At 43.5% G+C, this 12838-nt stretch overlaps 1 protein-coding gene across 9 annotated transcripts in view; it reads right to left on the bottom strand.

Annotated features, from left to right (window-relative positions):
- The window catches only part of Cc2d2a (coiled-coil and C2 domain containing 2A), a 78602-nt gene that overhangs the window by 54730 nt on the left and 11034 nt on the right, over positions 1 to 12838 (bottom strand). For all 9 annotated transcript variants that reach the window (XM_006503938.3, NM_001359903.1, NM_001359905.1 and 6 more), the window contains 6 exons: positions 12431 to 12554; positions 4869 to 4957; positions 4443 to 4547; positions 3045 to 3146; positions 2033 to 2206; positions 826 to 988 (listed from right to left, as the gene is read on the bottom strand). Coding sequence is in view for 8 of the 9 variants with exons in the window: in NM_001359903.1 (NP_001346832.1) it covers positions 826 to 988; positions 2033 to 2206; positions 3045 to 3146; positions 4443 to 4547; positions 4869 to 4957; positions 12431 to 12554 (757 nt within the window). In the remaining variant the exon portion in view is untranslated. The remainder of the gene's footprint in view (positions 1 to 825; positions 989 to 2032; positions 2207 to 3044; positions 3147 to 4442; positions 4548 to 4868; positions 4958 to 12430; positions 12555 to 12838) is intronic.

The raw sequence follows: 12838 nt of genomic DNA, 5'->3' as shown, positions 1-12838 counted from the left end.
ATTCTGCTCTCTGACTCCTGCTTGCCATGGAGCAGGTTTATATGTGTGTGATTAAGTGAGTGTGAATATATCTAATCTAATCTAATCTATCTAATCTAAATATCCTTATCATATATATGAATATATATGCATGTAATATATGAATATCCTTATTTATCACAGATACACTACTGTGACAGCAAAATTAGATTAGATAGGTGCTTTTGCTGCACCCCTAGGTAAGTCTGTGCTCCTCTAAAGCCACTGCTATCTACAGTAGCAATAGCAATGGGGCAGAAGCTATGGGTCTGGTCATCACACTTGGCCCTTCACCCCTGTCATCTTCTCTGTGATGCACCAAGTCATCTTTTATGCGAGTTTTATTTCTTCCTTTCTTCAGCCAAGGCACCTGGGAATAAGGGAGCCTACTTTTGGTTGCAGCTCTCTGACTTCTGCTTGCACGGAGCAGGTGTGTGTGTGCCCTCAGGTAAGTATGGATGTGTGCACATTGCATTTTTGGAATAAGATAGAATCTCTCACTGAATCTAGATCGTGTCTGGCTAGGCAGCTCCAGGGATCAAAGTGTCTCCATTCCCCAGCCCTGGAATAACTGGCAGGTGTTACAGCTCCTGGCTTTTTGCACAAAAGCCAAGGATCCAAACTCAGGTTGTCCAGCTTGCGCAACAAGCGCTTTATCCACTGAGACATCTCCCCAGCTCCCAAAGATCGTTTTTAATTAGTAAATTATATTCAAGCCTAGAATGAGGTCTGGAAAGGGTGGTCCTTCTATGTCAGGCATATTTCATGACGGTGTCAGAGCTGAGCACAGAAAGAGAGAGAGAGTACCTGTCAGCCGACTAGGCGTGAAGAGGATTTCTTTCTCCTTCTGCAGCTGAATGCGGGCACTCTTGTACTCTGCAGCTCTGACTGCCACGAAGTCATGGGCCGTGGGATCTAAGCCCAACAGGAAGTCTTCAGCATCCTTCCCATTAAGCAGCTCTTCCTCTTCCTACACAGCATTGAAAAGCAACAAGTGGTACCAAGACTCTTAGCAGACTTGGGAAGAGAATTACTAAGACAGAACCCATGAAACTTACCACATCTTACAAGATTGTGTTTGCCGGGCCAGGGGAGATAGGCAAGTGGGTAAAGGTGCTTACTACAAGAGCACGAGGAAACAACTTCAAGTTCCTAGACCCCACATAAAAGCCAGGTGGAACAAGAGCATCTGCTACTGCAGTGCTCCCACTGAGAACTGGGACAGGAGAATCCCTGAAGGTTCACCGGCCAGCTAGCCTGCCACACACAGTGGGCAAACACCATGGGTTCTGTCTCAAGCAAGGAGAAGGAGGGGAGAGACACCCGAAGAACTCCTCTGCCCTACACACAAGGATGGTGGCACATACCTACCCACATTTACACACACGAACTCACCCACACACTGTGCACACATACACACAAACTGTATTTTCCTTTTCAGATGAAGGTGACATTTCATATTTCACAAGTGGGTTATGATTGGTTGCTTTTTGCTATTCTTCCAGCTACCTGGAAAATTCTACAACAGAGGAAGCCACTTCCACTCAGAAGTGTAAACCCAAACTACAGTCTGATCCTAACAGGGCCTGCACCTTTGAAGGTGGTTATGCCAGTACACTTACTTAAAGAACCTGGGCTCATAGTTATGTTGCATAATTTATACTCAGGGTGGTATTTGGCACAAAAACTTGTTCTCTTGTAAGCCTCTGTGAGAGAAAGGCAGGATTCCTTTGCCTTCTGGAGCCGAGCACTCTATATGGGAAATGTTGGGTCTAGCAAGAACACCCTCAAATCATGCTAGCTACTTTATTTCTGCTCACACAAGGAAAGATGGACAGATTTAGCTAAGGCCCTTACTGCCTGATCTGTGGGCTGTGTCAAGGGCTGCAGACAGTTATGGTGGATCAATTCTTAGTGCTTAGTGGTCTTCCTGCTTCCAACCAAGCTGTCCCATGGCCTCCTCTCCAGCCCTGTCCCCCCTACCCCTCCTCACCACCGTCACTGTATCAGATACCGTTTTCTTCGCTCTCTCTTGAGCTTGTGTTCCTTCTTCTCCTTCTTGGTCCTCATGATGAGCTCTCTCTCCACCTTTTACTGGTGATTTTTCCTCTGATTCCTCTGGCTCAGGATCAAAGTTGAACGTAAAGAAATTATAGGCCTCTTCTGCAGATGGGAAACCAGGAGGGAGCTGCAGAGAAACAGGCAGCAGCATCTTAGATGGGGGAAACTGAATGATCCCCATGTAGTTATCTGACAGCTGGCTTGATGGTGCTGTAGCTTACAGAGGCCTCCTGACCACACTATCAAGAATTTTAACAAGAGCTGCAGGCAGTTATTGAGTGTTTAAAATAAGTAACTCCAGTTACTTTTACAAAGATTATTTTATAAGTTTGAGTGTTTTGTCTGCACATATATGTACCATGTGAATGCTGTGCCAAGAGGCCAGAAGAGGGCACTAGATTCCCTGCAAGTGGAGTAACATATAGTTTTGAGTGGCTGTGTGGGTGCCAGGAATTGAATCTGGGTCTTCTAGAAGAGCAGTCAATGTTCTTAGTAGCTGAGCCATCTTTCTCCAGCTCTACCTTCTAAAAATATGAACTATTATATAATTGCATCTCACTAAGCATAAAAATATAGTATTTATAAGCACTATGCTCATTGTCCAATGGGCCATTGCAGAGAAACTTTTGCTTATTAATGAGAAATACAAGATCTGTTCTTTTTAACAAGTGACAGTTATTATTTATTTTGTTCTTGAGTTGGTACCGTCATTCCTTTCCCATCATAAAACCTGAGGCAACTTAAGAACTGAACAACCTTTCTTCATTACCATTCCCAGGCCTCATAACTCTCTCCTCCTCCCTCCCCACAATGGGGCAGTATTTTAATCTCACCTCCAGGACTTTAAAAGTAGAAATCATCTCTCTCCCCTACCCCCCATAAAACATGGCAACAGGAGGCAGTTATGCATCTATGATTAGATAATTTTGAAAAACATAAACATAATTTTAAACAGAGTTTCTAACCTGGGGTTTTGACTTAATTTTTCGTACAGAATCACGGAACTTAATTCTTGAATAACTCTTTGTGTCGTCTTCTTTTTGAGTGTCTTGCACCTCTGTACTTGGCTTTGTAAAGGGGAAAAAAACACATATTAAATCAAAAGAAGTCTAGAAACTGAAAGTATTCTAAGTTGAGGGTTAGCCTTTGTGCTGGCTTAACTGTCAACTTCATAAAAGCTACAATCACCTGGGAAGACTCTTGATCTAAAGAGTCTAGACCAGATTGTTGACCTCTGGACACCTCTCTCTCTCTCTCTCTCTCTCTCTCTCTCTCTGGACACCTCTCTCTCTCTCTCTCTCTCTCTCTCTCTCTCTCTCTCTCTCTCTCTGAGTGTGTGTTGATAGTTGATTATGTAGAAGGAGAAAGCCCACCATGGGTGGCGGTATTCCTTTAGGTAGGGGATCTTGAACTATATGAGAGTAATGAAAGCTAGACAAGTACAAACAGCAAGCAAGCAGGCAACTATGCATTTATTTTTTGTTTTTCACCGTGGATGTAATGTTTAATTCCCACCTTTACTTCTCCACAATGATAGACTATAACTTGGAATTATAAGTCAAATGAGCCCTTTCTCTCTGAACTTGCTCTTTGTCAGAGATTTTTATCACAGCAACAGAAATGAAACCAGAGCAGCCGCCTAACACCTTATCTTCTGCTCTCTGATCATCTTGTCATTCCACAGGCTACAGTGTTCAGACTTCAGACATACTTGAAGATGGAAGGGCTGAATGTTTTCTTACTTATCCCTGCTCTGTTAAGACTAAACAAATAAAAAAAATTAATTCTCAGTAGCCCCCAAATGGAAAGTCTTATTTTTACTCTGTAGAGCCAAAAATCATTCTACAGAAGATTGTTTCCAGTCTCTAAAAAAAAGCATCAACTATGACCAAGTTAAGTCCAGCGTAGGAGCCAGGGTTCAAGAGCCATCTTTCTCATTGAGCCTCAGGTCTGGTATTTGATGAGCTGGGCCTTCTGCCTAAACAGATTAAATGGCCCTTATCACCTGGAACCAGAGTTGTTTTTGACTTTGGATATTGTTCAGGTTTGGTAATATTCTCATCTCTCTTGTCTGCAGCCCATAAGGACAGCTGATATTTAGAGAACACATACCAAGCAGAGCTATACTGGTAGAGTACTTCCCTGGCATGTTCAAGGCCTTCAGGAAAAAAACTAAGAAACTCCCCATCTAAGAGGACTTACCGTGTGTCTGTTACTGATAGAAACACTGCTAATCCATGTTAACTCAGTCCATAAACAATACCAGGAATTTGTTTGTAGCTTGTCTCTGTTCTACAGAAGTGGAAACTAGGGTCAGACAGTAGGGGGACCTCATGTCAAAGTAGAAAGAATCCACTTCTTACCTCTGTGCCAAATTCAGTCTCTGTTTCCTTCTCTCTGGAGGGACTGCGCAGGCGCCTGGGTCTAGGGGTGGGGACATCCCGCAACAATGCGCTTTCTGCCTTGGACTTAAAAACCAAACAGCAAAGTATTACATATAGCAAATTATCAGAGAACTTTAGCTGCTACCTCAATAAAGAAGAATCAGTAAAACAATTGCACTCTGTCCCTCTGTAGAGCAGAGCAAGGACAATAGTTTAGAAGGATGACCACCACTTTTCAGTGCAATGTTCATCTTCCCCAATGCTACATATATTGACATTTTAGGTTTTAAAGAGGAGATGGAATGGCTCTCAGCTCCACACAGTTTGGAGTATACAAAGCAAGCAAAGCAAGCCCTGGAAAACTGCAATCAGTTCTAAAGGGAACATTCCCGCTGTGTGTCTTACCCTTGCAGCCTGAAGTTTCTCCCTCATTCGTTCCCTCATGGAAAATTCTGCAAAGCCGGTTCTAGAAGCTGAAGGGATGGGAGGTAAGCCTTAAAAATAAATACACAAAGGAAAATTACTTTCAAAACATTTATCCCCCTCAGGGGGTGAGTTAAATATAAAAAAGGGGTGTAAGTTTGCTAGTCCAGAGCTGCGTATAAGCAAACAGGCCACAATGCTAAGGCCTCTTTTGAAGATGGAAGTACATGCATTGGTTTCTTGGGGACTGGCATGGAAAACTGGGTCCTGCTGGGGACTGTCATTTTGGTTTAACCAAGACTAGAATGCCTAGTGCAGCTACCAGCTGCTCAAGGCACACAAACACTTGCCAACCCCATCAGCACTGGACTCCACCATGTTGTTTCTTGGGTGGGTGAATGGGCAGCTGAGGAGTGGAGATTTCAGGGATAAGCCTCACTTCACCTAGAGAAATCTTTGCTGAAGACATAGCCATAGCCCTTGTCTGTGTCACTGAGACAATGTGCATATCATAGATATTTTTGAATGTAGATGGGAACCCCTTGAACACACATGCACAGCTATCATGTGTTGAGTATGGTTCCGTGAATGAATTTTCATATGGCTCTCTACAACATCTTTGCTGGGTTGTCACCAGATGATAACTTCAGTGAGCTCAAGATGAGAAATGACTGACTTCCCTGATCACATGCCCAGAAAAATAGAACACTTGAGATCTGCTCCCAGTTCTGTTCTTTGCTAACCAACACCACCCCAAGAAGGCTGCCGGATACAGGAAGTGAGATGGTGTTTGATGGGTAGAATATTTCGGCTCACTGGAATCGAATCTGTAGTGGGAAGCTGGAGCAGGTGAGTTTGCAGGATTTGGGGATGAAGGGATGGGGAGCCTCTAATGTCCTGCTAATAAGTCTTGACTCTGGTTTCTGTGGAAGGCCTGAAGCAGGTGGAGAGAGCCAATGTCATTAGTGTTTCCAACAGTTCCACCTGGAGGGCAGATACAGGTGGGCTGGGGTGCAGTATGTGCACCAGAAATCCAGTTAGCATGTCATGGCCTGAGATCATAAGGAGAGAGGGTCAGACAAAGAGAGAGAAAGAAGGAGGGAGGGGTTGAGGAAGGGAGGGAGGGAGGGAGAGAGAGAGAGAGAAAGAGAGAGAGAGACAGACAGACAGACAGACAGACAGACAGAGAGAAACTGGTTCTCAATAGCAACTGGATCTAGGAAGAGCTCACATACAGAACTCTTAAGTCACAGTCAAACTTACTGAGTCAGAATATGAGCAAGTCCAAGCAGTGTGGCTGCTATGGCTACACTCAGGAGGACTCTGGTAGAAGATAAAGGAGAAGGCGAGGGTGGTAAGAGTTGACCAAGGCCATCAAGATTTTAATGCTACTGGAAAGATGGGTGAGGAGGAGAACCAGGCTGGAAGTTCCCAGGGAGAAATTTGGGATGGAAATGGGAACCAATATCCGAGCCACATATTCAGAGAAAGAGAAGAATAGAAAGTGTCTAACATCTCATTACAAAGTGTATCAAGAAGGAAATGGTGGCTGGGCATGGTGGCACACGCCTTTAATCCCAGCACTTGGGAGGCAGAGGCAGGAGAATTTCTGAGTTCGAGGCCAGCCTGGTCTATAGAGTGAGTTCCAGGACAGCCAGGACTAAACAGAGAAACCCTGCCTCAAAAAAACAAAAACAAAAACAACAAACAAACAAAAAAAAAAAAGAGAAGGAAATGGTGTACAGTGAGTGGAAATGGTAGGAAAGCGCAGAGGTCTGGAAGCCATCTGAGAACAGGAGGCTGATGTAGCCTCAGGCTAAGGGGTTTAGTAGGCAGCAATGCTTCCCGCCACACTGGTTCAGTGGCAGTGACTATATTTTAATGGGCTATCCCAGACTTCTGTCATTATCTGTGAGTTCCTTTATGCTGTTCCACCAATCTTTAACAACTTTATGAGTTATTTTCTTCACAATCACTGTGTTTGAGTATGTGGAATCTTTGTTCTTGCCAGTTTTTCAGTCATATTCTGAATGTGTATCTTCCTGTACACATAATCACATTCTTCCCTAAAGCTGGCAAGTCCAGTCTCCTCCCAGGGCAGGACAAACCCAGCCAGTGTGGAACTGCATAGATGGTTCAGTAACGGAGACATGGGGAAATGTCTTAGGAGGTCTTAGTATTTAGAATAGGTCAAAATCACTGATTTCCATACTATACCCCAACAAAGATTAAAGAACCAGACTGGAGAGATGGCTCAATAGTTAAGAGCTTTGCCTGTTCTTCCAGAGGTCCTGAGTTCAATTGCCAGCAACCACATGGTAGCTCACAATCATCTGTAATAGCATCAGATGCCCTCTTTCGGTGTGTCTGACGACATTAACAGTGTATTCACATATATAAAATAAATAATTCGTTAACAACAAACAAACAAACAAACAAACAAAGATTAAAGTACCTAATCACGAGGTCAAAGACAATGAATCAGCACCATGGCTTTCATTGGGTACCATGGTAGCAATGGTTTCACAATATTGCTCATGGCAACAGTCATGGCCACCATCAGCTTTGACTCAAATAACACTGACATTTATTTTGTCTGAAGCATCTTTTAAAGTACAATGTCCTGCACATCCTCATCGCTGCTGTGTGAGTATTCTCTTGACTGATGGGTTGTTACCATTGACCAGATGTGAAAGCATCTGCCAAGGGCCTTTTCATCATGGTCCTCACATTCTGGCAGGGAGATCAGAATTAGGAAATGTTTAAAACCTCTAAAGGTCTTTTCTCCACATAATCTCACCACCCCCCAAGTCTTAAAACATATTGAGACATGTCTTAAATATCAGCAGTTTTTAAGGATTAAAGGAGGAATGAAATCAGAGAAGCATCGATTTCATAGGGCACTGAAATTATGTTGTGCGGTTCTTCTAATTAGCACACTCATCCCAGACGCTCCACAGCAACCAGCCTCACTCCTTCAGGCAGCTCTTATGGGTGTAAGAGTAGAACACTTGTTTCCTGTGTCTGTCTCTCTGGGTCTTGATGGCTTTGAAAATGTATGTCTAAAATACATCATCTGTTTCATTTACTCAAATTTCACTGAATTTTCTTTTCCACCAGATCTGAGTAACCGGCCCCAAAGTGATACTTTAATCAGAGGAACTAGCGAGAACGGAGAGAAAACAAACAACAGATGTTAGTGAGCCACGGCTTCACACTGGACTGTTCCTTGGTTAAGAGATGGTACAAGGGAAGGAAAGGTCAAGGTAAGAATCATGCATACTCATCCAGGGGGATTGGCAGTGGAAGGCTGCGGACCACAGTCTGCTCAGAGTGGTAAGTACGCACACACCTCTAAACCAACAAGGCCTGAAGACAGGATAGGCTAGTTCTAGACACAATTCACCTAGCACACAGTGTGAGCTGCATCTGAATTTTAGCTTAAGGTGCGGCCAAAATCAGAGCCAGTCTGTGTCTTCAAGGCTGTTGGATGTCGTGTCAAGACTGGGGGGAGGGCAGATTGTAAGTCAACAACATGACTTCAGACAGGCACAAGACTTGTGGGAGCCCAAGGAGGGTCCACTGGGCCCACTGGACCTAGGGAATGCTTTCTAAAGGAGACGGTTATGTGTACTGATGTTTGAAAGATGAGTAGTCAGGATAAAACAAGTAAAATGTCAACAACAATAACAAAAATCTAATAATCAACGAGTTATTTTGTGAAGTCAGGGGTGGACTCTATGGAAGAAAAAGAGCAGGAATGGTTGGGTCTATAATTTCATGAAGATTCTAACTGATTCTATGCCTCTTTTTAGGACTTTTCTATAGGCTCGGAAGAACTGCTGCTGGGCTTATAGTACTGGATTGGATAATTAAGTCTATAGAGCACCCAAGGTTAAGTGTGTGGATCCACATTGATGCATCAGGCAGCGAGTGGGAACACAGGTTATTAGAGCCAGAATCTGTTTTCATTGCTTCTGCTGTTAATACCTCCTAGATCGTGTCTCTAATCTACTAAACAATGCCTGAGAATAGGATTATTTGGGAAATTAAATAAGAAAATACACATAAAAAGGCCTTAGTGGTACATTCCGTATCATTGCCTAGCTCAGAACATGGTCTTAAGTTCTTGACATTTTCAGATGTATCTGATTTATCCGTTTCTCTCAACATCCATGGCTCTGTCTATCTAGAGTAAAAGCTCAAGATAATCCAGAAAGTTCCATAGCTTTCTCAGTATTACTCAGGGATGTAAACTTTCATGTTATTGCTGGGGAGAACACAAAATTGGAGGTTTTGCCTGAGAACTGTAGCTAAATAATGTTTGTTAGGAGTTATGATGAATAGCCTCACAATTGGTTTATGGAACGTTTAACTCAAATCAACAAGCCTTCCCCATGGGCTCAGACTATGAACACAGAACTTCCCCAGAACATTTAAAAGCGGGACAGGAAGAGGCATGCAACGAAGGTTCAACATATGAAAACCAACTTCAGAGTAAGGATCAAAACCACTCGGTCATCTCAACTGACACAGAAAAGGTAACTGACAGAATTTAATACTTCTTCAGGATAAAAAACGTTCATAACATAGAAACAGAAGGAACGACCTCAATATAATAAAGAGAATTTAAAAGCCTCACAACTGATGCCATATTCAGGTCTCAAAAATTCTTTTTTCCCTCTAAGATCAGGAACAAAGAAAGATAGTAGCTTTTGCTCTTTCTGTTCAACAGAGTTTTGAGACTCTTACCCAGATCAACAAAGGAAGAAAAATAAATTTTAAAAAAATCACTCTGATTGGGAAGTTAAAAGCCTAATTATCTCTATTTCAGTGATTACGTGATTTGGTATAATGAAATTCTAGTGATTCCACAAAAGACTCATTAGAACAACACAGGAACTCAGCAAAGTTTTGGGATATAAAACCAATGTACAAAAACCAGTTGCATTTGTATATACCAAATATAAATGGTTCAAAATGAAATTAAGAAAACAATTCCACTTAGAATAACATCAGAAACTAAGTAATACACTTAGAAGAAAGTCAGTGGAGGAAGTGAAGGGTGTATAGACCGAAAACTAAAATTCAACTGAAAGGAGATAAAGATGAAAAAAATAAACACAAGAGCTGTTTGTAGACTTACAGACTCAGTGTTGTTAAAATGTCAACACTACCCAAACAATCTATAGATATACCACAATCCTTGTGAAAAGCACAATGATTTTCGTTTTGCAGAAATAGAAATGTCTACTCTGGAGTGCTTAAGGGTCACTGAAGGACCTTGAATAACTGAAGCAGTTTTGAACGTGAACAACCTTCAAGGTCTCACATTCCCTAATTCCAAAACTCGTTTCAAAGTTGAAGTCATCAAAACTGCATGGTAGTGGCATAAAGACAGAAATGTAACCCAATGGAATAGTACGGAGAATCCAGAAATAAATCCCTGGCTATATGGTCAAATGATCCTCAACAGATGTGCCAAGACCAGTCAATAAGAAAGCATCTCTAGTCAACAATTGGAGCTGGGAAAACCCATGTCCCAAGACAAGACAATGATATTGGCATCTGGTGAGATGGCTCAGGGGAAAAGGCACTTGCCACCAAACCTGCCAACCTGAGTTCTATGATTCACATAAGTTGTCCTGGAACCTTCATATGTGCGCTGTGGACACACATATGCCACCCAACAATGTAAATGATTAAATTAATTAATAAAATATGAAATTGGATCCTTACCCAATAAGCAAAAAGTAACTCAAAATGAATAAGGGAAAAGATTTATGACATTAAACTGGGCCATGATCTTTAGGATAATGACACCAAATACAAAAGTGTCAACAACCAATTACTGGAGCTACATCAAACTTTAGAAACTTCTGTGCACCGAAGGATGGCACAATCTGCAGAGCAAACACAATGCACACGAGGAAGCTCTGCCCTAGCAGAGCAGTCTGTTCCCAGCAGCTCACAGGCACATGCCCACGAGGTGAGGTGTGTACTGAAAGAAACCAGCTCAGGGGACAGGATGGAGTGGGAGAAAGGACTACTCTCCATGGAGGGGTGAGGAAGCCTTCTCCAGTCCCAGTCTCTCACTCCCTCCACCAGAGTCCTACATCCATAGACCATGTCCACCTGGATAACCAAGGAACATCTCGTCCTCTGCATCTTTATTTCTGATCACCAGCCCTCACACATGTCCTTGCTGCTGCCCTGTTTCCCTGAAGATGGCAGCCTCGCTTGCCCAGTTGCTAATTCAAAGCCATGGAGTCACCCACTGTGCTTGAGCAAGTCTACTCCATCTGGTAATAAGGATCCTCTGTGATGAATTCAGTGAGCTTCTGAATTTTAATAAAGCCATGCAATCTATGAGATTTAGTTAGGGCATCCCAAGCTGATAAAGGCAAAGGCACAGCTATGTAGACTCAATCTTGGTCTGTTGTTCTGGGATTCTTAGCAGCTCTAATACCATGACTCTTTCAGTTGTCAGAGCCACACTTTTCTTAGGGTTGGACTTAGGTCAGCAGCTTCCAAAGGCATTGAATGTCTAACAGTCACTCTACTTTCAAGCTCTGCCACATTACAAGAGTGTAACTGGAAGAATGCAGCACATTTCCCTTGTCTACAGTGGGCTCACAATGAACGATGCTCACTGTATGGAGAAGAACAAATGCTGTAAAGTCCAAGGACAGACGGAGGCTCTTTAAAACAAAAGTCCTCCTGTGTATGTACGTATGTCCACGCGAATCTGTGTGCCTGAGTGCAGGTATGAGTTTGTCTCTGTGAGCCCGTTATAAACCACAGGGGTTTGTCCTCTCCTTCCACCTTGTTGGCAACAGGGTCTCTTGGTCGTTTGCCTGTGTGTGTGCCAGGCTAGCTGGATGGTAAGCATTGAGGGATTCTCCTGCCTCCACCTCCCATAGGAGGTGTTGACATAGGGGTAGTGGGGTTACAGATATGTGATACTATGCATGGCTTTTACACAGGTTCTGGGGACTTGAACTTGAGTTTTCACACTTGCAAGGCCAAGAGCTTTTCCCACTGAGCCACCTCCCCCAGCCCCCAGCCCCCAGCTTCCTGGAAGTTCGTGTGCAGGGGACGGGTGTCAGTGGGGTAAAGGGTGAGTGGCATCACCTCTGTTCTTCAGTCGGGTTCCTCTTCTGCTTCGTGTCTCCTCTGTGCCACTCCCCTTTGAATTCTGACATGTCTGACATTACTCATGCCTTTTCTACTTCACTTCCTACTAGCCACCTTTCCTGGTTATAGAGAAGCCCCCAAACGCTCTGTCTTGGCTTCTAGTCTGATGCTACCCTAAAAAATTGTACCACAGAGTTGCAGTAAAGTGGGTGAAGCTCCCTTCAAGAAGGGCTTCCAAAACTCAACCTCTGTGTGTTACTATATTCCCTTTAGCTTTGTCCTATCCAGGCAGCCTTGCTCCTGGTCATACATTAAAAACAATGCTCCAAATCAAGCCTCATGCTGCTCAGTGCTGAGCTTGTGGTTGGCAGTTAATAACTACCAGCCAAATAAACCAAGATACTCACTCCGGGGCCCCCGCCGGGCTGTCAAGCTCAGGAGGTTGGTCTCGGGCTCTTCCTCCACCACTTCCTGCTGCCCACCATCTTGGAATTTGTCTGACACCATTTCCTCAGGGGGAGAGGCGGGTGGCTGTGAATAGATCAGAGGTTTCTGAGACATCAGGAGTTTAGTTGGCTCAGTTCCTTTTAAGAAGTGGTGGGTACCTTAGAAGGGATGGGCCCTAGTACCATCCACGTTATAGACTGTGGTTTCTTGCTCAGATCAGCCTGAGCTGCTACTAACGGTCTTCCCACCATAGTGTTGAGACATCCCCAAATAAGACGATAATTTCCAAAACTTTAAGCTATGTAGGAATCACAGGAGAACACTTCATCTCCAGCTCCAGATCGACAGGAAAGAACTGTTCAAGCTTC

This window comes from Mus musculus, chromosome 5 (genome assembly GCF_000001635.26).
Source record: "Mus musculus strain C57BL/6J chromosome 5, GRCm38.p6 C57BL/6J".
Classification (NCBI taxonomy): Eukaryota; Metazoa; Chordata; class Mammalia; order Rodentia; family Muridae; genus Mus; species Mus musculus.
The sequence above is the reverse complement of the archived record's forward strand: the minus strand, read 5'-3'. Positions and strand labels throughout refer to the sequence as shown.